The sequence below is a fragment of the Delphinus delphis genome, chromosome 4 (assembly GCF_949987515.2).
Source record: "Delphinus delphis chromosome 4, mDelDel1.2, whole genome shotgun sequence".
Taxonomy (NCBI): domain Eukaryota; kingdom Metazoa; phylum Chordata; class Mammalia; order Artiodactyla; family Delphinidae; genus Delphinus; species Delphinus delphis.
In genome coordinates this window covers 6,149,044-6,175,390 of record NC_082686.1, presented here as the reverse complement: position 1 = coordinate 6,175,390, position 26,347 = coordinate 6,149,044, and the positions used below count along the sequence as shown (strand labels likewise).

Genomic DNA, 26,347 nt, shown 5'->3' with positions numbered 1-26,347 from the left:
GATTTTCAAAAAGGGTGCAAGGCCATTTAATAGGGAAAGAATAGTCACTTCAACAGATGTTGCTGGGACAACTGGATTTCTACATGCAAAAGAATAAACTGGACCTCTATCTTACACCATACACAAATATTAACTCAAAATGGATCAATAGCTTACATAAGAACTAAACCATAAAACTCTTAGAAGAACACATGAGGTGAATCTTCATGACACTGAATTTGGCAGTGGATTTTTTTTAAACTATTTTGAACACTATTTCCAAACATTTGCCTCTATAAATTACTCCTTAATATATTGTGCAAGTAGTCTTTTCTACAGTTAACACTGTCTATAAAACATAATTATTAAAATTAGAATTAATGGGGCTTCCCTGGTGGCGCAATGGTTGAGAGTCCGCCTGTCGATGCAGGGGACACGGGTTCGTGCCCCGGTCCGGGAGGATCCCACATGCCGTGGAGCGGCTGGGCCCGTGAGCCATGGCCGCTGAGCCTGCGCGTCCGGAGCCTGTGCTCCGCAATGGGAGAGGCCACAACAGTGAGAGGCCCGCGTACAAAAAAAAAAAAAAAATTAGAATTAATGGGTCAAATGGCACTTAAGTTTCTGACACATATTTTTCAAATTGCTCCATAGTAGTGTTGGGCATCTTACAGGCTGTGTGACGCTAAGTAGCAATGGGTTCTTAAACATGAAACCAAAAGCACAAGAAACCAAAGAAAAAAAATAGATTAATTGGACTTCATCAAAATTAAAAACTTTTCTGCATCAAAGGACATTATCAAAAGTGAAAAGACAACCTACAGACAAAATAACTGGAAAACATTCATCTGATTAGGACTTAATATCCAGAATATATTTAAAAATTCTTACAACTCAACAACAAAAGGACAAAAATCCAATTAAAAATTGGGCAAACCACTTGAATAGATATTTTTCCAAAGAAAATATACAAGTGGTCAATAACCACATGAAAAGATACTCAACATCATTAGTGTACTGACTATATTTTCTTATTTTCTGTATCATTGATGCTCTGGCATTTGGAGCCTTGATCCTGGAGAGACTACCCCATCCCAGGGCTAGTTCCCAGAGATAGCAAGTGGCTTTTTTTTGCAGGTGTACCTCTGATACAGAAAACAATCAATCCAGAGATCAAACACCTAACAGGTCTTCTTTATCAAACTCTCATACACCAAGCCAATATTCCCCCTACCCAAATCACCCCAGCGCCAGGAATCAGACATCTAGAGACCACCCCTACAAATCAAAGCTCCAATTACTACAAACTAGCCAATCCCAGACTGTTTACTCTGCCCTGCCTTGCCGTCCTGTGAAAACCCCTATCTAAGCTCTGCGCCATACTCTTTCCTTCCCTCCTCTCCCCTCTGCCTACTCATCAACCTTGTATCACACACTTCTGTTTCTAGGGATCTGTGAGTATAAACTTCTTCCTTCATGACAATTCATGTCTGCATGTCTTACTATATCTGATTTAAATAAATTCTAGATATAATTTTTAATAAGTCATAACATAAATACAAATCAAAACTACAAGGAGATAACACTTCACAGTTACTACAATGGCTGTAATTTTTTTAAAAAACACAGAAAATAACAAATTTTGGCAAGTATGTGGAGAAACTAGAATCCTCGTACATTGCCAGTGGGAATACAAAATGGTGCAGCCATTATGGAATATAGTTTGGTGGTTCCTGAAAAGGCTAAACATAGAATTACTCTATGAACCAGAAATTCCACTCTTAGATATATACCCAAGAAAACTGAGGACAAGAACTCTTACAAATACTTGTATTCCCATTAATCACAATAACCAAAAAGTAGAAACTCAAGTGTCCATCAAAAGATGAATGAGCAAAATGTCATATACCCATACAATGAAATATTATTCAGCCAAAAAAAGGAATGAAGTTCCAATACAGGCAACAACATGGATGAACCTTTAAGATACTATTTTAAGTGAAATATGCCAGACACAAAAGCCAAATATTGTGTGATTCAATTTGTACGAAATATCTACAATAGGCAAATTCAGAGGGATACAAAGTAAATTAGAGGTTACCAAGGGCTGAGGGAAAGGGAGAATGTGGAGTTACTTGCTTACTGGTGACAGAGTTGCTGTTTGGGATGATGAAAGAGTTCTGGAAATAGCAGTGATGGCTGAGCAACACTGTGAATGTAATTAATGCCAGTGAACTATACATTTAAAAATGGTTAAAATGATAAATTTTGTTTTATATATATATGTAACCACAATTTTGAAAATTTGGTAATATACTAAAGCCCACTAAATTGTGCACTTCAAATGCATGAGTTGTATGATGTATCCTCAAACATATTTTAAACAAAAGGGAAAAAGACATGAATGAAATTTATTTTCTGTCTGGAAAGAAAGTCTCGCAAATGGTGAATACTGACAACACAAGCTTGGAAAAATGTTAGACTTGTATGTTAAACTGATCCAATAAGCAATTTGGATACTGAATGCAATGAAAAGGTTCTCAGATTAAGAGAAGAATTAATGCACGCAGTCTGATAATAAGTAATGAGGGAGAAGTGAAATTAAGACAAAATGGTTAATTAGCAGTGATAGTCACTGATGATAGAGAAAGTGCTGTAACATCAAGCAAGGGCTTTATTTTAAAGTCTTACTCTCAAATTATTGCTTTTTTTTTTAATTACCCAGCACACTGGCTACAAAGGTTTATGAATATTCACTGAGAGTACGTGTATCCTTTTGTGTATTTATTATGTTTCAACAAGTTTTGAAAAGTTATCCAACATAGAACATTTGAACAAAAATTTAGGAATGTCCACTCTACTTGTGTTCTTAACTAATCAGATGGCCGATGTGTTTCTTCTTCAGATAAAAAATGTTAGTATGCCATCAGTAGTCCACGCTCACTTCAGATTTTCCTTTTCTTACTTTTAATATTCTTCCAGCCTCTATCACTAAGTTCCCAATCCACTTTTCAAGATTCCCATATGTAAGAAAACACATTTTTCTCACTCTATACATCAAATACAAATTTGTTCATTTTTCACTGGTGTCCTCACTCGCACCAATACTCTTTTGTTTATAAAACTTGAGGAAAGCGGAACAGTGTCACAAGGAAATGATGTTTCCTAAGCAGATGCCTGGGCAGTGGCACTCTATGCTTAACAGTGGTTTTACTCTACTCACTGATCTTTTATGCTCCCACCTCTACCAAACACTAGAAAATTACCATCTACACAGATCACACGTACTTTTTTTCTTTTTTATAAACCACTTTTAAAATTACCTTTGATCTTTTATTTGGTGTATATGCTTTTGCATTGCTAAATATCAACCGGATGTCTTTGCAAAATTCCAAAGGGCTGTCATAATTTCCCGCTTCTAAAGTTTCCCTTACTGTTCCAAAATCCATTGGAGTATCTATAATATCTCGGTAATCCTAGGTTTTAAAAACAATAATTAGTTCAAAGATTCGATTCCTGTTTTTAGAAATGTAAGTGCATCAAATCTCTAAAATATTCAAAATGACAGAAGAAAAAAGGGTACAAGGATCTTAAGAATCAACAATAATTTTAAAGAAGACATCCAAACATATGGACAAGAAATATAACAAAATTATATACTTGGCAGCAAGATATGAAATTGTTTTTATTTCCTTCTTTATACCCTTCTATAATTTCTAAGCTTCCTACAGTAAATTTGTGCTTTCTAATTTTTTTTTTTTTTAGGTCATTTTCCATTTCCCTATTAGAAAGTAAAGACAGACACTTTTAACCAATTCATAGTTTTCCTGGGGCTGGGCCTACTAATCCTCCAATTATATTACGTAACACTGGTTAACTACGTCTTAACCCAAGTTACAAGGGTGTCTATTAATTCAAGAAAACTGTGTAAAACAACTCTTCCACAGCTGAATTAGTGGTCAGAGACAAAGTTAACAGGAAGCCTAGTCATCTTACTTTTTGGTTGCTGGGGGTTTTTTCTTTCTTTTTTTTTTGGGCCACGCCACGTGGCTTGCAGGATCTCAGTTCCCCGACCAGGGATTGAAGCCGGGTCACAGTAGTGAAAAACCCAGAATCTTAACCACTAGGCCACCAGGGAATTCTAGACATCTTACTTTTTAATTTGAATACCTCTATCCCAATCTCCTCTACACCAACAAGAAAAGCCCCAAACATTCAAATAATGACAACTTACTGGATATTCAACCAAATCAACAGGTTGTCTAAATGGTTCAGAATCTTCACATTGAAATATTAAGTTCACTAGTTCCTTACACTGTTTCTTCCAGTTGCTTTCAACATAATTGGTTGCTTTGATGCTCCTTGTTTTCCAATCATGAACCTAAAAATACATTCATAACATTAAAAGTTTTTTCAATCTTGGAAAAGCCACACTATGGTATGATACAGTATAATGGTAAGAATGCAACTGAGCTGTTGTCTTCTGTATTATGTCATAATATGTCATTACATGATTTTCTATCTACTTGGGGAAAAAAATCCACTTTTTTAAAAAACCCAGTGTCACATCTGTTACTCTAAAAACATTTTCATTCCACCACTTATCTCCTAAGTTTAGAAAATGTTCTCACAGAACATGAAGTATTACAATGGATAATGCAGTAGGCAGAATAATGCTCCCAAACACGTGTACATCTTAGTCCCAAGAACCTGTGACTATGGCAAAAGGGATTCTGCAGATATGACTAAAAGAGTAGATAGACTTTGAGATGGGGAGACAGTCCTGGATTATCAGGGTGGGCCCAATGTAATCACAAGGGTCCTCATACAAGGGAGGCAGAAGAGTCAGAGGCAGACTGGAAGATGCTATGCTGCTGACTTGAAGATGCAAGGGGACCATGAGGCTCCAGAAGCTGGAAAATGGAAGGAAATGAATTCTACCCTAGAGTTTCCAGAAAGGAACACAGCTATGCTGACACCTTGACTTTAGTCCAGTGAGACCCATGCCAAACTTCTAATCCACAGAACTACAAGGTATTTTTATTGCTTAAGGCACTAGATTTATAATTTGCTACAGCAATCACGACAAATACTAAACAGATACTAAATACTTAGAAGTCTGTTTAGAAATGAAATTATATGAAAATGGTAATAATTCAAATCTTAACTTTTCATTGTTATTTGAGGCAGCATATTATGAAAATTGATGTGATAAACAGCTTAAATTTAAGCATTTGAATGAAATATAAGATAACACTATTAAGCATTTTCCAATTAATAAGCTTTACTTTTAATTAACATTTACATAAGAGCTTCAAGAACTGCTGATGACACCACAATTTTAACTACCCAATATCCAAAGCTTATTTCCCACTTTGTTCTCCCCTATCCTCCCAACAAATCCTCATTTTTAAAAAAGGTTCAGTCACCAAATCCTAGTTAATTTTCCCATTAAAAGGTCTCATCTTCTTTCCTTCCTCTCTATTGCAGGCCAACACTATTCTTTTGTTTTTCTTTTTTAATGGCCACGCCACTGTGCGCTTGTGGGATCTTAGTTCCCTGACCAGGGACTGAACCCGAGCCCTCGGCAGTGAAAGTGCAGAGTCCTAACTGGACCGCAAGGGAATTCCCAGCCAGCACTATTCTTGACTAAGTTTCCCACCTTTTCTCTGAGATTCTTGCAATGAACTCCTAACTTTAATACAAATCTATCTAACTTTAATCAAAATCTGTTTTGGCTATGGAATTGACTCTCTACTGTAAATTTAAAAGAAATCTTTGGTTTACAATATCACCATAATCTGCTCCCAACGTAACAGCCAGACGCAACCACTTTGCTCACTCCAAAATTCAACCCCTACGCCAGTCAGGCCAATGCTCTCAGTAGCCCACTGACATGCCACACTTTCCTACTTTTTTAGCTTGAATCATAATAACCCTTACTTTTCAAGTGTCCTCTTCTTACTCTATCTCATTCTGAGGACACAGTCCAAATCCCAACCCTTCCATTAAACCTTACCTAGCCATCCACCTTACAGTGATTTCTCCCATTTCTCTTATAAAATATTCAATATCAATATCAATGTAACTTTTCAAAGACAACACCTAAAATCTTATGTTGATTTTAAAACACAGAGTAAATAAACAACTAAGGTTAATCACACAAATTAACTTACTCTCCTTCTTCCAGAAGATGTTTTAGGAAGATCACTATCATCCTAGGAATAAAAACCAGAGCATTTTAAGTGTTAATATTTTCATTAGATATGCAATAATCTTAGCATATCAAAGACATTAGGTTTACGAGGGTTATAACTTGTTAACAAAATCTCAAAATACAGACTATCAGATGGTCTTTGTGGCACTCACCCTCCAAGAAACCAACCCTTATTCTTATTCTTAATAACCATTTACATTCCCTAACGTAAACATGCACTAAATCCAAAATATAGCTATAAAAAGTTGCCTTGTGCATGTCCACAGAAGACATGCCCAAGGAGCTTTAAATTTGTGTTTTTACCTCTTCCATAAAACTCAGAAGAGTCTCCCACAGATTCCTACATTTTGTACGCTACACATTTTCTTATTCCCTAAATCACATATTAGCATCCCCATTTTTATTCCAATGAAAATCAGTGAACTACAATGATAGTTTGTGTAGAAACTGACACCACACTGTTTTTAAAAAAATATCCTTCCTGCAACTCCATACAACAACCTGATTTTCTCTGAAGTGAAATTACACAACATCAATGATACCTGCCTTTACTTACACTTCAACACCATATTGAGTGAAGGATTTTAGGGTACTTACAGCATGGTAAAGTTCATTAGTTTTTAATTACAATTAAATCCAACTCTCAGATACTGATTTTTTTTCTTTTGGCTGTGCCACATGGCTTGTGGAATTCCAGTTCTCCAAACAGGGATTGAACCCAGGCCACAGCAGTGAAAGCACCGAGTCCTAACCACTGGACTGCCAGGGAATTCCCTCAGATGCTGATTTTACCAAAAACATATCCAAGGTACTTCTTATAATACACCTTTCTCTATCTCAAATTTGGAAAGAGAATATATTCCACACCTAAGTTAATTCACTTAGACATAACTTGTTTATTTAATATCAATTATTGGCTATTACCTCATTGATGATCTAGATAATTTTAAAATGTAGTTTTATCAAGTGCCCTATTTTCATAGTTCATTGGAATATAGCAAGAATTGATTTAGGTAACCAACGTTTTCTACTTCACTCTTCATTCTAAGTTATCATTTGAAATTAACAAAAATCATTATAAAATTGACAAACTTCATACCAAATCCCCGGCATTTTGCTCATCATTTTCAGAAGTGTTAGAAAGTTCTGAGATATTTGTACAGTCTTGACTCCTAAAAGACAATTTTTTAATTTAACAGTATGCAAATGTAGTCCCTGTCTCCAAATATTCAAACTACAGATTAAGATACAAACAGTTCCCCAACTATGCAAACAGTTCCTATGCACACCTAATTTCAAGCAGTAGAATATCAGGTTTTTACTCTATCCTCTGTGGAAACAACTGACCATACTAGAACACTGAAAGTTAATTTTTTTTTCAATTTAAGTGTGTACAGAAATACTATATGTATAGCCTCAACTGGATGAATACATGGATGAGTTTTTCAAAGTTATCACCACTAGTAATATTTGTACAGTGAGTACCAGGAAAATGGTTGATTTGAGATAAAAAAGAATAGAAGCAAAAAAGGAAGTAAAAACTAAAATAAATTATATCTTAACCTCACTGTAAACACAGCAAAAGAAAGAATCATAAAATAGGGGTATCTAGACACAACGGAGATGAAAATGGGTATGTGACCTCCCTGAAGTAGAAAGAAGAAACTTTGGGAGGAGAGGCAATAAGTTTGAGTCCTCCAGACATCAGACAGATTCAGCCCAGGAGAGTGAAACAGCTGCAATCAGTTATTCCCCAGTTTGTAGCCAGATACTGAAAATGATGTCAGAGTTTATAAATTATCTTCTCCAGTATATAATTCTTTCAAAGAATTTTTATAACTGGGGGAAAGGCATACAAGGTCATATAGCAAAATCATTCATTTTAAAGGAAAGAGGCTGAGTAATGTGTGCAAAGTCACCCAGAAAATTTCACCAGAACAGATTAGGTTAGAACCTGGATCTCAACCTGCAGGTCAGTTTTCATCCTACTAGTCCAAATCGATTTCCAAATGCAAGAAAAGTGTGGAATATTCACAGGATACAATCCAAAACAGATTAAAACTCAATCTAATCATGAGAAAATATCAGACGAGCCAAATTAATTACACACTACAAAATAAGTGTCCAGCACTCATTAAAAAGTGATGAAGTGATAAAAGAAAGGAAAGACTAGAGAACAGATTAAAAGAGACTAAGAAAACAAAACAGTGAATGCAGTGGGAATTCTGGATTGGATCCTGAAACAGAAAAAAACATTGATGTAAAAGCTGATGAAATCCAGATAAATTCTACACTTTAGTCAATAGTACTGTATCAAGGATAATTTCTTAACACTTCATAAGGACACCACAGTTGTGTAAAATGTTAACCTAAGGGGAAAACAGGTGAAGGGTATATGTATACATAGGGCAACTCTCTGTAGTATAAAATTATTTCAAAATTTTTAAAAATAGAAAAAATTGGACTATTCAATTTCTCATTCCTTTACCTAAATTACAATCACAAAAGAAGAAATGTAAAGAAATGTCATTTAATGTAACACATTAAAAGGGTATAATTCAGAGAGCACAAATTAAGAACTGGATAGTTTTAAGAGCACAATATGCAAAGGCACTTTTCCACAACATCTATAATATGAGGTCACTTACTTGATAAATTTCAAAAGCTGGTCAGTTATCTTCTTAGCTGATCTTGCAATTACACTCTCAGGTTCATTAAATGTTCTGGCATTATGTTCTATATATCTGACTTCCCAAACTAATGCAGATAGCCTCCTTCAAAGTAAAAAACAGGCAATTTAGGGCTTAAAAAATGAAAAGACAGAAACCAAGTAAAAAAATCCAGCATGTTAAGCCAGCATGATATATTAATTAAACCATAAGTGTAAAGTTATAATGAATAACTTTCTAATACTGTCAACTTGATCACAGTCATAAGCAATTATACTGGAAGCTGAACCGCAGAGAATACATTTAAGGACTGAAAGTCGTAACAGATCACTTAATCACATCCAGAAAACCAAAAGGGCAACCCTCCCTTTTCACACTGCCTATAGGTATATTTGAAGCTACTGAGACTCAATGAAGAAAATGTGTTAAATACCATCAATCCTAAGAAAGTCAATCTGACTATAAACTCACAAACTGGTTTCTGAACGAATGCACTACAGAGGTAAATTAACATCAACAATGTGAACTCAAGAAGTCAGTTTTTTGTAAATATAATTTCTCAAAGCAGCTGAATCATACAGAATACCATCACCTGCTTTAAAAAAAAAAAAATCACTGAGAATGGGAAATTTTATAGTTTTCAAAGCTCTAGAAGCCAGAGATAAAAAGTTGATGACTCTGGGGATTTAATCTTTCAAAGGCCAAAGTCATTACTAACTAAATTTTATATTTAAATGGAGCAGCTTTTGCAAGAAAAACAGACTACTAAAGACTGAGGAATGAAACGTGGTACTTCTCCTTATCCAGGTTCTATCCATACCTACCCATAGGCATCTAACACACTGTCTTACACAGGACCAAGAAATGACTATAACAAAAGAAGAGAATGAAACAGAAAATAATGTCAATCAGCCCCCACTCCACCACTGTCACTATCAGCCACCATTACCTCTGTTAACTCTACCTGGTTAACTGGCCAAATATCTTTTCAAATTTTTTTTAAAGTAGGTTTCTACTGACCTGTAAAATCGATTAACAAGTCTCATTCGAATTGTGTACAGATCAGTTGGATAGGCCACTACAGTACAGTACTTTGGATATGTACACAGATCAACCGGACCTGCAAAAGCTGCTGCTATATCTGTAATGGCAGAAGGAAGAATTTTCATCAAGAAATTCATTACCTCTAAGTGATATTTCTCTACAAATCATTCATAAAACAGAGCTACAATTAGCACTACAGGCTTACCCAAAAAGTAATAAATACAAATTGTAATAAAGAACACAACCACAATTATGCTACTGTTTTAAAATACTTTTGTGGAAAAGAATCTTGAACATAAACTTGTCACCGTAAAAAAACTTACCAAGATTCAAAAGTTGATCTATACCACTAATAATTCGTTCACATTCTTCATCTCTCGATTTCTGACCCCATTCACCATCTTGGGGTTTGTAGAGCAATTTCTCTAGCTCATCTGAAGTGACAGAAATACTGGCTCCTAATTCTTCAGGTGGATCAACTATGAGTCCATCAAAAAAGAAAAAAAAAATCAAACCAAACTAAATATACACTATATTTAAATTCAGTTGTCCAAGTTCACATACAAGATACTAATCAAAGGAAAAAGAAGTTACTTTATAGCAGAAAAACCTGGCAGACACCACCTGAATTAAATGATTAAAGTTAATATTCCCAGTAACAGGACAAATTGCTATCACGTGCCTCCTGATATGATGCACTGAGAAAGACACAACGTCACTTCTCTGACACTCTTGCCAAATATGCAAACTCTGGACTTAATCATGAAATATACCAGACAAACGCAAACTGAGGGAAATTCTGCAAAGTGGCCAGTGCTCTTCAGAAGTGTCATGGTCATGAAAGATAATGGAAAGATTCAGGGATTCCAGACTAAAGGAGACGAAGAAGACATGGCAATGAAATTCAATGTGTGAAAGAACATTAGGACCATGGTCAAAATTTGAAAAAGGTCTATAAGATTAGAAGTGTATCAATGGTATTTCCTGATTTTGATAAATGCACTATACTTGTGTTACGATGTTAACATTTGAGAAAATTGGGTGTTCAGAAATTCTTCGTACTCTTTTTGTAATATTCTTAAGTTTGAAATTATTTCAAAATGAAATGTTTAAAAAGTGCAGTAAAAATTGATAATGGAAGAGTATGCACATTTTTAAAAAGAAAAAGAGGCAATGTAAATATTCAGAGAATAGTTTCTTGAAAACTATTTTTTTAAAAAAGAAAAATGTCAACAGAAAGAAGACAAACGTATCAATCTAACAATCTGATAGGTAAAACGATGTTTTAATATTTTAAATTATTTAAAATATTATTATTTTAATATACCTTTCCGAGACTGATAATGCAAATGAGCTTTTCTTCATATGCTTCCAAATTTATTTTTCTGCCTGTTCATGTCTTTTGACAACTCTTCTAAAGACTTATTGGCCTCATTAACATGTAAAATCTCTTTATGCAAGTGCTTTTATTGATTTGGTATCGTTTACAAAGCGGCAGCTATAACTAGCAGTTAAAAGCACTGGTTGGTGCCAGATGGCTTAGGCTAGAATCCAAACTCCTATCCTTTTTAGAGGTGTGTGACTTAGCTAAGTTACTGAAAACGCTCTGAGCCTGAGTTCCTTCATCTGTAAAATTAATAATAGAGCATCACCTCAGAGTAAGATTAAATGAATCGATACATATGAAGTTCTTAGCAGCAGAGTAAGACCTCAAAAAAATGTTGGTTTTCACTTATCTATGTATGTTTTATACAACGCAAAATGTCATTTCATATTGCTAAGTGTAGTTATTTAGAAAACATTTTTTTGAAAAACACTCCTTAGTGGGAAGCAGCCGCATAGCACAGGGAGATCAGCTCAGTGCTTTGTGATCACCTAGAGGGGTGGCAAAGGGAGGGTGGGAGGGAGACGCAAGAGAGAGGAGATATGGGGATATATGTATCTGTATAGCTGATTCACTTTGTTATACAGCAGAAACTAACACACCATTGTAAAGCAATTATACTCCAATAAAGATGTTAAAAAAAAAACAAAAAGAGGAAAAAAAAGGAAAAACTCCTTATTTCCAAAGTAAAGCAAGGCAACAGTTGATGGAGATATGTCAGAGAATAAAACACAAAGGGGGCTTCCCTGGTGGCACAGTGGCTGAGAGTCCGCCTGCCGATGCAGGGGACACGGGTTTGTGCCCCGGTCCGGGAGGATCCCACGTGCCGCGGAGCAGCTGGGCCCGTGAGCCATGGCCGCTGAGCCTGCGCGTCCGGAGACTGTGCTCCGCAATGGGAGAGGCCACAACAGTGAGAGGCCTGCGTACCAAAAAAAAAAAAAAAACACAAAGGAAAAAGGGCTTGACCCTTAAGGCAGACACAAGCAAAAAACACAGGGCAAAGATTTCATGTGTCAAAAATGGTGGATGTGGAAGGACACAAGTTCTTACATGTTTTTATGCTGAATCAACACTAATATAAAAGAAAGCTTGATGGTGGAGAGATGGGAGCCAACAGATATACAGGGTACCCCTTCAAAAAGTTCAACAAGAGTGAAGTTATTCAGTAGCAAAATGTTCAAGAAAATGAAATGAAAGCTGTTTTAAGGTATAAGACACAAATCCAAACTTGAATGGAGATAGGAAGGAGGAAACTAAAATTGTTGGAGGGAATGAACTAAGTGTAAATACCAGGTCCAAGAGAAGTTCAAAGGAGTGGGACAGCAAGCACTGGAGAAGATACGGCCTTTGGAACAAAGAACTCTACTTCTCAGACAAGTTGAGGTAATGCAAAAGACAGAAGTCAGGTTAGAGCTCTTCTCTGAAGAAAGAACAAGGGTAAAAGAATAAGGATGAGGAAAGAGAAATGGAGGCTAAGTGAAGGAGATCAAGAAGAGACTAAAGCACAATTACATGAGAAATGACAGTTGGTGACTAAGATACAGCGAGCAACAAGTTGGAAACAGGATAAGAATTAAGGAGCCAGATACACATAATTCTGTTCACTTGTTTTAGTAAAGCTCAGTTACCATAAATTTAAAAATGTTTCTCAAAGACCACAAATGTGCTCTATGTGCATTAGTAACATAGAAACTTGAAAATGTACTTTCATTGTTTAAAAATTACATACCATTATCAGGTATTGGTTCCATGTCCCATGGGCTAAGTTTTTCAATTTCAGTATTGTCCCACCTGTTAAAACCAAAAAAAAGTCTGGTTAGCCCTTCATAAAGACAATTGATAGCACGTATAAAATAGATAACTAATGAGAACACTGTGTACAGCACAAGGAGCTCTACTCAATGCTCTGTGGTGACCTACATGGGGAGGAAATCCAAAAAAGAGGAGATATATGTATAGTTGATTCACTTTGCTGTACAGCAGAAACTAACACAACATTGTAAAGCAACTATACTCCAATAAAAAATAAAAAATAGGGGCTTCCCTGGTGGCGCAGTGGTTGAGAGACCGCCTGCCGATGCAGGGGACGCGGGTTCGTGCCCCGGTCCGGGAGGATCCCACGTGCCGCGGAGTGGCTGGGCCTGTGAGCCATGGCCGCTGGGCCTGCGCGTCCGGAGCCTGTGCTCCGCAACGGGACAGGCCACAGCAGTGAGAGGCCCGCGTATCACAAAAAAAATAAATAAATAAAAAATAAACCTGTGGCTAATAACTAGGTACCCACTACAAGAGTAAACAAAAAGATAGAAAATGCAAAAATTAACCTCACTGTAGCAGTAAGTTTAAATAGTATGGTTTTTTTCGAATAGATTATAACAAACAAGTATAAAAATGTATGGTGGATTCAAGGACAAAACCAGAAATGCTGTGTGGCCTGTACCCAGGGTAAGTGAAGAAAGATAGTGTGAAGGCCTTGAATGCCACACTTCAGAATGTGGACTTTGTTTCCACAGCCAATGGAAAGGCAGCAAAGACTTTTTTTGAACAAGGGAAATGAAGTAACATGTGCTCCTGAACAATGATCCTGCAATATTGGGTTGAGGAAATATTAGGAGGCTACAAAAAAGGTCCCAGGGAAGCAAGCAGAACCTGTACCAAGGCGGGTACTAGTAACAGAGGCATTCTAGAGAGATGCTGCAAAGGTGAGACTGACGTGACTTAACAACGAACTCAATGGTGTTTTTTTTAACCTGAAACACGTCATTCATACCACAACCTGCCGCAGCGAACAAATGTTTGCAGATGACTGGTTTTCATCTGCATACATACCTAACAATGTAACACTGGAAATGACTATCAGGGTACTGTGGCTGATACGGCTCTTGACTCAGCACCGTTCCAAACCACCAAGCATCGTCAATGATAGAACGAAACCTGTCACCTATAAGAGAGACGACCAAGTCTGAGACATCAATTTGCTAACATTAACATTTTTAACTTACAAAATACCTATGACAGATAAAACAAATCAAATAATATTTTTATCTTAAACTTAGCCATTCTTCACCACTTACCTGCAATCTTTAGTGATAAAACATACGTGAAAAAGACATAGTACTACACTCGGCAATTTACCAAAGGTATAAAACCATATAATCTAATTGATGAAAACGGTTTATGACTAGGTTCCATTATTTAATGGATCCAAATGCCCACTCCAAAATAAGTTCTATTACAAAGAACAAAATTTAAAAAACTCAAAAATCTTTTACAACGATGTATACAAATCAATAAATATTTAATAAGCATATTAAATGTACTTATGAAATATGTAACTTTTCCTGAATAAAACAAGTTATAAACGTATGATCAGAAGTTAATCCATGATTCTTCTAAAGTTGCTGCTATATAAATATCTCCACATAAAACGGTGTTCTAATTCTTAAGACCTCATAATAAAAATCAGGTCTAAATGTACCCTTAAAAATACGTATTTATTATTTAAAAGATTTAAACATCCATATACCCCATTATCTCAGCATAATATAAAAGCAGACAAGCAGAGCTTAGGAGAGCTCCCTATACAAACCAAAGTAACTGGAAAGAATACTTCAACTGACTTCAGTGATTTTAGATTATACATATACATTTCTAAATATATTCTATAACTGTTAACAACTTCTAGAGAAAGAAACTGTATTCGATCTTTGTTTTACATATATTACAAAAGAAACACAGACTGCTGTAATAACCCTATCTCCTCCTTCCCATCCATCCCATCATTTTCAAAACAAAATCAATATGAAAAAAAGTTACTTATCCTTCATTAATAATTCTTTGGTAGATTAACAATTCCTTCTTTAAGAAAAGTTTTACAGAAATAGTATCAATCAAAATTAAAGCTACATATCACTCCCAAGAAAGAGAATATTCCCCACAAATGGTCTTGACTAAAGAAAGTATGCTTTCAATAAATTCTGTAAAACTGAAAAAAATAGCAATATCACAACTATTGGAGCTACATGTTTTGAGGTTAATATATTTTCAAATTTATATAAACATGATCTTTAAGTATATTTTACTTCAAAATCATTAGAAACCCATAAGCCCCTCATCCCACCACCCTTCTACCATTAATAAAATTCAACTTTTGACAGTATTTCATTAATACAGATATTCCAAAACACTTTAACTTTAAAAAGAAGTCTTAATAAATTTTAACAACAAACCTTTTTAATAGAAGGAATATACCAAAATTTTGATGTAACACCAGGATTGCTGTCCAATTCTATAATGTAAATAACCTAATTTAACAAATATCAATTATAATATTTGTTACAATAAGTATTACTGTAATAATAACAAATCCAGGGGCTTCATTTTGAGAAACCTAATACAAAAATATATGGTTACTAAGTGAGCCAGTCTTTGACACCAAGAATTAGTTAGGTAATATTTTTCTTCCCTATTTATCTATCATTAGAATACTTTCAGTTGAGATAAAAATAGTTCTTTGGTAAAGACTAAAAACTTTAACTTAAAAGGAGGCTTAAAAAATTCATTTTCTCATGGTAAAAATGGGCATTTCTATTCCATTAAGATTTTTCAAATAAACCTATTTTGGCTAGTCAAAAGCAGGATAAACATCTGCTCAGTAAAAAGTTCTCACAAGCAACTTCCTATAATAACTGCTCAAACTTCAGCAGAAGAGGTAAGATTTTTATGGGGGAGCAAAAACAAATTAATTAGCATAGAAGATATGATACAATAATTTCACAACCTCAAAAATAAAACAAAACCCACCAAATTACAAGGGGTAGTCAGGAATCAATCTCTAGCATTTACTTGTAGAGAATCGAGGTTAAGAAATCTTTTTGAATGGGTATGTTGGTAGAACAAAATGAGAGCTTCTAATTTACACATCATGGGGGTTGAAAACCAGACTGGCTAGGAAACTATAAAGTTCTTTGGAACTTGGCTGTACAACATTAACTTCTACATACTCCAGCTGTTTGGTTTGTTTTTTATTTTGTTCTGTCTTTGGTGGCTAAATGCTTCTCTTCAAGAAAACTTTCCTTTACACCTCCAGTCCCCAAAATAACCCTGATTACTTGTGTGGACATTACCATTAAAAATAGTGTACTAAAAAAAAAAGTCTACTAAGAGCAGCCACACTCTCCGATAAGATTTCGTTTCAAATAGGGACAACTCAGGGAATTTATTTACCTGTTTCTACTGCCTGCAGAAAAAGGCTGCAGGAATTACGAAAATTAATGAGGTCTGAACATCATTTATGAATGTGTATACCAGCTGACACAGCCTAGGTAGAACTCAGTATTTCACTAAAATTGATAAAAGGAGAATGACTTTTCATTCTCCTAGGTGACTAAAGTCAAACTCAATACATGAGCTCCCCGGACAGCATTACATACTGGAAAGTAATACATATACACCTGTGAAATAACTATTACAGTTGCTGGCCTAATTACAGTCATCAATTATATCCTGAGGAGATTAATAACCTACACAAGTCTAAGCAAGTGAGCCTACCAGCCTGCCTTAAATAGTCACCATGAAAACCACACTGAAACCACATTCAAAAAGCCACATTCAAAAGTTAGTGCCCACCTTTAGGTGATTTTATTTTTTCTGTCGACCCATACAATGCATGGTTATAAAGCGTTAAGTTTTACACAAATTTTTTGTTTTAAGGGAATGGTTACCTCAAGTCAACCTATTTAAGTCTGGGTTGATATGATTATCAAAGGTAAGATATTCTGGCATACCAGAACATTATTGTGTTATTTTTCAAATTTCTTATTGTTTTACATTACAGGTAATTTTGTTAATTATACCAGTGTCACATTAAAGATGGAAGTAATGCAGTGTGGACAAGTCTGAAAGGAAATAGAAGGTCTATTCCAGGAGTAAGAAATCATGCTTCCAAAATGTCACATACCATACCAAGCCCTAAGCAAAATATACTTAGCAGTCTTATATTTCTTTCCAGAATTTACATGTTTGCATCCACCATAATAAGCAGCACCACAATCAAAATATTTAGAGCAATAAAATGAGAGATTCATTTCTCAGGGTATATAAAATTCAGTAAGGACAGACTTACAAGACTGCCAGTTCCTCTGTCTTGCTTCATCGTAAAATTGACGCAATACAAGAAAGTCAATAACATCTGGCATATCATGATATCTAAACAAAAATAAAAGACTGTTAAATTTCCTGCACAACAGGTTATAGTCTAGAGCAGCAATGTCCAAAAGAAATACAATGGGAGCCACATATGTAATATTTAATTTTTGACTAGCCTTATTAAAGTAAAAAGAAACCAGTGAAATTAATCTTAATAGTGTATTTTATTTAACCCAATATATCCTAAATATTGTTTCACCACATAATCAATACAAAACAATGAGATATTTTACATTCTTTGCCTTCATACCAAGCCTTCAAAATCCAATGTGTACACTTACATCACACTCAATTCAAATTAGCGACAGTTCAAGTACTTGGCAGCCACACGTGGCTAACGGCTACCATATTGGACAGCACAGGTTTAGCAAATTATTCTAACATTTTCTCAAAAACAAATGCGGAAGCAATTTCCACTACAGGCCAGAATTCTCTACACATTTAAGTGGCATGAAAAATGTATAAAACACGCTCCCGCCTAATTGCTGCTGCAGTACCAGTATTTTTACTTCCAGTGGGTCCCATCTATCAGAACTTCAACTTACATCTTGGGCTGTCCACAGTGCTCTACTATTTACCCTGCAGCTGAATGCAAAGGACATGCTGATCAGCGAGAGGGAAAATCTAAATTTAAATAATTCCATTTTTTAAAAAGTAACACATACCTAATAGAGAAAGATTTGTCCATAAGTTTTCCAGTCGCAGGATCTATAAATGCTAGTTTGAGGCAACAAAGTGTAGGGGGCCCAACCTCATATCGTATTCCAACTATTTTGACCAACTCTTGATCCTTTAACAGATATTTTTAAAAGAATAAATGGTTAAAATAAAGCAATTCCTCAAGATTATAATTCTCCACATATTGCCAAATTAAGTCAGCTCACAATTTAGGATTCCAAACCAGAAGAGGGGTTTAATTTACCATTAATTACAATTGTTTTTGCTAAATCTTCACATCTTTTTGAAGACCGGTATTTAACACTGTTTCTAACGTAAGGAATATACCAACTTTAGAAAAAAACACAACAAATGTATAAGAAGGAACACACAAATCACCCATCAGCTCAGTATCTAAACATAACCACTGTGCACAATCAGAATTTCCTTCTGGCTTTCTTCTCTTCCTAAAGAAACATTTTCATTTATTTAACTTTGTATTATGCAAATCAAAATATGTAAGCGTTTGGCTTATTATTCTTCAAAAACTTGACAATAAATTTCTACCTAATACATTTCAATAAATATTTGTTGAAGATCTATGTGCCGTGACCTATTCCAGGCAGTAGGGGTAAGACAGGGAATGGGAGAAACTTCCTACCATGATAGAGCCTCCTACTCATTATACTGTAATTAGCCTTCCCCCAATACCTGTTTCCTTAATACTAAGAATATGAGATGATTCATCCATTTATTCACTGTACAAAATATTATTGTTATAATGTGCCAAAGTGCTAAAAATACAGTTGGTTCTCATTATCTGCAGCATTCTTACTATTCTATAGTGCCACCCAAAATGATGAATTAGTGAGTTCCCAGTGAACACTGAACCACTGCTCCTGGAGGGAATACAAGGCTAGGTGGCTACAGGCCCCCAGTCGTAATATTTCAGTCACCTAATTAAGACAGTATCTTGTGTAATGTGAATTTCTATGTAAAGACACGTCTTTTTTCTTTTTTTGCGGTACGTGGGCCTCTCACTGTTGTGGCCTCTCCCGTTGCGGAGCACAGGCTCCGGACGTGCAGGCTCAGCAGCCATGGCTCACGGGCCCAGCCGCTCCGCGGCATATGGGATCCTCCCGGACTGGGGCACGAACCCGTGTCCCCTGCATCAGCAGGCGGACTCTCAACCACTGCGCCACCAGGGAAGCCCGAGACACGTCATTTAATCTACGTTGTTGAGTCATTAACATTGAACTCACAACCAACAGCACTATGACTCATGCCTAAAAGAAGCTTATCTAACACACAGATTTTCTCCATAAGGTACATCATCACCTTCCTGTACATAGTAACACAAGACAGCACTTTAGCACTACGCTAGGCGGCCATCTTAAACAGCAAGTCACCAACACAAAAATCTGGAAAAAAAAAGCACAAAAATCTGAAAAATGTTTAATGTGGCACTGAATAGACTGCAAAAAGAACATTTATGTACAATATGAGAGCTCAAAAGAAGGAAGTATCACCTTGTTCAACCTCAGCTGAGAACATGCTGGGCAGACAACTTAAATCTTTTGCCACACTGCATGTCTGCAAATGACTAGAAAGCACCTTGAGTAGTGATTTTGGTGTTACAAATAGCAAACAGTGAGAAAGGCAAATTCGTAAATACAGAAAACAAGAAATATGAGGATCAGCTGTCCTCAGGTACACAGTAATAAGTGAAAGAGACACAAATTTGAATGTATCTAAAGCCAAATTCAAAGAAGTAGAGCCATTGAGTTTTTCATCTTCTAACAGTTAATGAAAGTATCAAAAATATGAAGTATAAAGATTAAAAATCACCTGTAATACTACTCTACATGTAATCACCACTAACATTTTAATGTATTTATTTTGGTTGACCATATATGTCTTTAAATTTTTATCATAACCAAAACCAGAATTTCACATTCCGTTTTTCCTCTTAGTAACACACTGTGAATACGTAACATTCATTCTACAAACATTTTAAAAGCCTCGGTTACGTGGTGGGCTCTACAAAGGAGCCAAATGTGTGAATATATCATGGTTTGGTTCGTTCAGTACTGTGGGATATTTGGATTTTTCCCTAATTTTTTGTTTTTATAAACAGTGATATAGAATTTAAATTTGTATGCACTTCTGGTTGTTTCCTAAATTACCAAAAGTAGAACTGCTGATTTAAAAGGTCTAAATATTTTTAGTTTCAATTCCAACTGCCAAGATACCCTGCAGGGAGCCTGCACCTGTTTCATGCACCCTTATCACCAAGTTGAACAACTATTAACAAACCTAAACCTTTGCTACTTGTTAAAACATGGTATTTTCTTTAAGTGTTAAAAATACGTACATACATAAAATTGGTTAAGTACAGAGAAGCTAAAGTTTTTTCTGTATTTTATTACATGTGAGGTTGAACCTTTTTCTCCAATTTGTGTTGGTTTCTTTGAAAACTTGCACTTCTTTTGAAAATCTGTCCTGGGTACAATCATTTTAAGATTAATGATATATACAGCCAAGCTGCCTTCCAATAATGTACAGAGTGCCCAGTGACAAGCATGTCTTCTGACTAGACCTTAATGCTTAGCAGGTAACAGCAGAAATGTTTTTAAGTTGGAAATTAACAGAAAGGTAGTAATGAAGTATGCCTCCAGTAGGTTATTTTTAATGGATTTATAAATAATTTAACTATACATGTATGTGCTAAATGTTTAATGATTTAATAATACCATCATCTTACCCTAAGATCCATTTTCCTCCATGGCTCCTTGTTAGGGTTCAGTTCATAAATGTTATTTCTTCTGACAGCCTCAATATAAGCTTCATGACCCTGTCGAAAATATATTACCTACAAAAGGGAAGTATACGTTTAAAAATAAAAACCTAAGAGTAATATTAATTTTACGTTCCATATTCACATTTTTAAACTTTATTACTCTCACCTCATCACCCATTTGAGGAACAAAAGGAGACTTCCGAAGTGTGGTGTCAGTTATCCAAACCGGAGGATGGAATTCATATAAACGTTCCATGTTTGCAAGCTCTGCCTGAGTCATCCTCCGCAGATTCTGCCAAGGGGAAGAAAACAAAGTTTAGTAGAATAGAAAGGGGCAGCATGCACTGTTTCATTGAAAAACAAAAGACTTCACCATTCAGAATGGCTGTTTTATTAGCATGTCACCTAATGATTAATTTTTAAACAGCATACATAGGAACATTATCAGCTGTGCAAGCATTGTATATCTACCTAGCACTTTCCTAGAATCTCCTGAATTTCTAACAGATTCTGCATAGCACTTTACATCCTATGAAGTGGGTCTAATTTCCAGCTGGATCCTCTTCACACTAAGGCTGCTTTGCCAAGACTCCACAGTGAATTTCACCACAGACTAATCATCTCAGGGAGTCTCCTCTTGATTTGAGGTTTTAAGACTGGTAATCTTACATATGATATCACATGTGGAATCTAAAATATGATACAAATGAACTTTTATGAAATAGAAACAGACTCATAGACATCGAGAACAACTAGTGGTTGCCAAGGGGGAGGGGGGTGGTACAGGGATGGAATGGGAGTTTGGGGTTAGCAAATGCAAACTATTATATTTAGGATGGATAAACAACAAGGTCCTACTGTATAGCACAGGGAACTATATTTAATATTCTGTGATAAACCATAATGGAAAAACATTAAAAAGAAAAGACTGGTAATTTTAAAATACAACCACAAATTATTTGATACTCCTCCTTTCCTCTCTAAGAGGTGGAGCCTAAGTACCCTCCACTCAATGTGGGCTCCAACTACTTCTAACAAATAGAAAAAAGCAGAAGTAACGATGTGCGACTCCTAAGACTAGGTCATAAAAGGCTTAGCCCCTGCTTAATTTTTGGATCACTTGCTCTGGGGACAATCAGCTACCATGTCAAGAAGACACTCAAGCAGCCCTATGGAGAGGCCCATATGGTGAGGAACTGAGGCCAGCAGCCAACTGTCCCATTAACAAACTTCAAAGATCGACCCCCAGTCAAGCCTTTAGACAACTGTGACCCAAGCTAACATGATGACTGCAACCTCATGAGCCAAAAATCAGCTAATCAGTTCCCGAATTCCTGATTCATCAAAACATGAAATAATACATGTTTCTTGTTTTTAAGCTATGTTCCAAGATGATCTGTTACACAGCAATAGATACCTAATACAAAGACATAGCATCTTTAAATAACAACAGCTACCTATATGACAGGAGCACATGTAGCACTGTACATGGAACAAGGTATAGCAATATTACAATTAGGAGAAAAGTATGAAGACAAAACATGTCAAATGAAAATGGGAAACAGGACAACAGCAGACAAAACAAGAAGAAAGGATCTTAAAATGCCTTGAAGTATATTTTTGGTGTTGGAACTGGAGGACAAAATAAGAGTTATGGTGGGGATCTGAGCAAAATAGAGCTTTCCCTCTAAGTTACAGATTCAGAAAGGTATAAGTGCCAAGTCCAACTCAGAGCAGATTAGAGAAGTTTTAATAACAAAGGAAATTTTCCAAAAATAAGTTTGTTTGCATTGTACATTTGACTCCTGATGATGTATATCGATCAAAAAAATAATAATAATAAAGCCTCCAAATTCCCAAAGATTTCTATTTCTAAATATGGACAGAAACTATAAAAGTGTAGATAGATGGTATTTTTAAAGATATACTTTTCTTACCTCTTTTTTAGGCTTATTTTCTTTCTTTCTCTTTCGTCTCCTTTTTGGAGGAGATAAATTCTCAGTAGACATTTCGTCCTCTGAACTACTACGAAACCGAGTAATTCGTCGACGGGATGACGTTCGTAAAGGAGGCTGCAGATTGATGCCTGCGTCAGCCGTCCAATCAGAATATCTAGATGAAGAGCCACTAGGGAGGAAAACAGTTTCAGTCATACAGAACCAGAATCTAAGCCCTAAGAGTAAATTCATCCTACAACCTTAAGAGAGGAGAGATAACAAGGAGGAAAGAAAAGATCCTGGGAAGATTGGACTGCCCTCCCTATCAGTGCATACTGAAATGACCAAAGACCATGAGAAGGAGAAAAATCTTCACTGACACTGGAAATTAAGGATATAAGCCTGAGAAATTTTTTGAAGTATAATTTGGATGAGACCTCATAGAAGACAACATCTAGAGCCAACTAATAATACCCTTTCCAAAAGTGAAGTGTAGCTACGAAAGCAGGAGAGACTGTGCAGAAAGGCAGCACACCCCCTAAACCGCAGGAGGCTCCAAAATGGGACTAGAATTTGTAAGTAGAATGACAAACTGTCAGTGACTACACTGAGAGCCACAAGGAAAGCACAGAACAGAAAGCTCTAAGTGGACAAAGCTTCTTGCCAACAGGGGGACTCTCCCTGATATGAGAAAAGATCCCAGAGAGGTCCTAGTCCTAACCTACCCTGGAGCAAAAGCAGAGTCAAACAGGAAACTAGGAAACTAGCCCCTGGCCCACTCCCAGCTTTAGCAAACACAGAAAAGGATAAAAATCCTCTACTGGGGCCATCATTGTCCAACCACATACCTCTCAGGCTTGATAACACACAGTTCCAAAAGCTATTTATTACAAATATTATTTTTGTATTATATTTTATGTTATAAAAAGAGCTGTTTTAAAAATCTTAAGAGCATCTGCTTTGTACAATAAAATTCAAGAAAAATTGAATTAAAAGATAGTGAATATAGAGACAGGAAGGACAGTGGTGGTTGCCAGGGGTGGGTGGGGTGGAGTGGCGAACTGCTGTTTAGTAGGTACACAGTCTCGGTTTTGCAAGACGAAGTAAGTTCTGAAGATTGGGTGCACAACACTGTGAATGTACTTAACACTATTGAACTGTACAATTAAAAACAATTAAGATGGTGAATTTTATGTTCTGTATATTTCACCACAATTAAAATTAAGTTAACAAACAAAAATAAGGGTAGACAAGTGCTCTAGAAATCACTCCAGCTCCTAAGCATAATGGAATAAAAGAAGACAAGAAAGGAAGCCAGGAGTATGGGATGGTGTTCTGTAAAGCACAGTATCAATGGAAATTAAAATAATCTGAGTCATATTTAGAAGGGAGAATTTTCTAGACTTGGTGATGGAAATGTTATGAAAAGAGAATGATATCCAGGTTTCTGGCTGAAGCATCTGCCAGGACAAAGTTGACATTTACCAAGACAAGGAACAAATGTTAACATCTTAGTCCCATGAAATTTGGATACCAAAACTAAACAAAAGGTAATACGTATGATAAAATAAAATTTATATTTTAAGGCAGGACAAGAAAAATTAAACATAAAATTCTCTCTCTGTGTCCATTTGGGCCTCCACCCTCCCTAATGTGCAGCGGGCATCGGCATTACACATTAACCAGAGCTGCTCAAAGATGGGAGTGCCTGCTCGACAGCAAAGATCAAAGTTTTTCTTTCTTCTGATGTTAGCAATTTAACTTCTTAAAAGAATAACATTCTTTCCCAGCTCTGTAGGGGGTCATAGTGCTTGGTGCTCACTTTGCAAAAGTTTATCTGGACTATGTATCCTTCGTGAACTTTATATAAAATAGCAGTATGTCATCCTGATGTACCATCATTGAAAATGTATATGACTGTGCCTTCAGCTTCTAACAGGTGGAACAGTTCTCAGAGCTTCCTGAGAATCTGCTTCCCGGTTATAATCCTCAGTTTGGCTTGAATAAAAGTCCCTTTTTTTTTTCTTCTTGATAGTTAATTGAACTTACATCAAGGTATGCAGTAACTAGTAATAAATTTAACTGTGATTTTACCAAACAGACGTTGTATACTCCTCTTTATAAATGTAGCCCAAGACTAAATTGATGTTTTGAGTACACATACTTACACTGTTGGCTCAAATGTTTTATAGTCCAAAAACAAATACCCAAAATATTTTCTATAGAAATAGCAGTTAATCCAGCTTTCTCCTCCTTTTAAATGTATTAAAAACTCAATGTTAGTTGTTCCACAGTTGGAAGCTCTTACACCTTGAATGCCATTCAAGTATGATTCCATTCAACGTCATGACTAAAATGCTTAGAAGATTAAAGCGAGTAAAAACAGGTACCTTGAACTTTCACTGTCACTTTCACTTCTTCTATCACTTTTCCATTCTTCTTCTTCAGAAGAACAAGAACCTTCACTTTGATCACAGGAAGTCTCCTAATTTTGTGAGGGGGAGAAAAATAGAATAAAAATCTTGATCTCTGAGATTAAATAACACAAGGCAAGAGAAACCACACAGTCATTCTAATCATCTCAGGAGTAAGTATGGTAACCGGGTAATAAAATAGGTAAACTTAAAACAAAAAGCAAGTGTCTTTACTACATCCTTTTTCTTATCAAAAAATTAGACAATAGAAAATATTTGTGAGACTTAACACTACTACTATTAACAAAAGAAACTGATACAAGAGGCCATTCTCTGAGCAAAGTTAATAAGTCAATGTAAATGTTCTCAGTGTTTTGGACTCAAGCCACTGTAATAGGTGGGCAGTGGTATCTCATTTTACTTTCAATTCTCTAATTACATATGATGTTGAGCACCTTTTCATGTGCTTATCTGCCATCTGTATATCTTCTTTAACGAAGTCCCCGTTAGATCTTTTGTCGATTTTTAAATTGGGTTGTGTTCTTATTGAGTTTTAAGAATACAAGTCCTGGGCTTCCCTGGTGGCGCAGTGGTTAAGAATCTGCCTGCCAATGCAAGGGACACAGGTTCGAGCCCTGGCCCAGGAAGATCCCACATGCCGCAGAGCAACTAAGCCCATGCGCCACAACTACTGAGCCTGAGCTCTAGAGACCGCAAGCCACAACTACTGAGCCCATGTGCCACAACTACTGAAGCCTGCACGCCTAGACCCCGTGCTCCACAATAAGAGAAGCCACGACAATGAGAAGCCCGCACACCGCAACGAAGAGTAGCCCCTGCTCACCGCAACTAGAGAAAGCCCGCACACAGCAACAAAGAACCAACACAGCCAAAAATAAGTAAATAAATAAATTTATTTTTTTTTAAAGAAGACCTTCCCAGTCCTTTTCTCAAAAAAATTAAAAAAAAGAAAGAATACAAGTCCTACCACCTAGAGAGGTGGGATAGGGAGAGTGCGGGGAAGACGCAAGAGAGAGGAGATATG

General features: G+C 36.1%; 1 protein-coding gene across 1 annotated transcript in view; it reads right to left on the bottom strand.

Annotated features, from left to right (window-relative positions):
• The window catches only part of BRWD1 (bromodomain and WD repeat domain containing 1), a 115,515-nt gene that overhangs the window by 14,137 nt on the left and 75,031 nt on the right, over positions 1-26,347 (bottom strand). The window contains exons 22-36 of the mRNA XM_060010294.1: positions 25,279-25,373; positions 22,889-23,078; positions 21,118-21,243; positions 20,916-21,023; positions 18,160-18,284; positions 17,412-17,494; positions 14,117-14,228; positions 13,020-13,081; positions 10,230-10,385; positions 9,883-10,003; positions 8,842-8,967; positions 7,293-7,365; positions 6,153-6,194; positions 4,211-4,357; positions 3,300-3,452 (exon numbers count right to left, since the gene is read on the bottom strand). Coding sequence (XP_059866277.1) covers positions 3,300-3,452; positions 4,211-4,357; positions 6,153-6,194; positions 7,293-7,365; positions 8,842-8,967; positions 9,883-10,003; positions 10,230-10,385; positions 13,020-13,081; positions 14,117-14,228; positions 17,412-17,494; positions 18,160-18,284; positions 20,916-21,023; positions 21,118-21,243; positions 22,889-23,078; positions 25,279-25,373 — 1,719 coding nt within the window. The remainder of the gene's footprint in view (positions 1-3,299; positions 3,453-4,210; positions 4,358-6,152; positions 6,195-7,292; positions 7,366-8,841; positions 8,968-9,882; positions 10,004-10,229; positions 10,386-13,019; positions 13,082-14,116; positions 14,229-17,411; positions 17,495-18,159; positions 18,285-20,915; positions 21,024-21,117; positions 21,244-22,888; positions 23,079-25,278; positions 25,374-26,347) is intronic.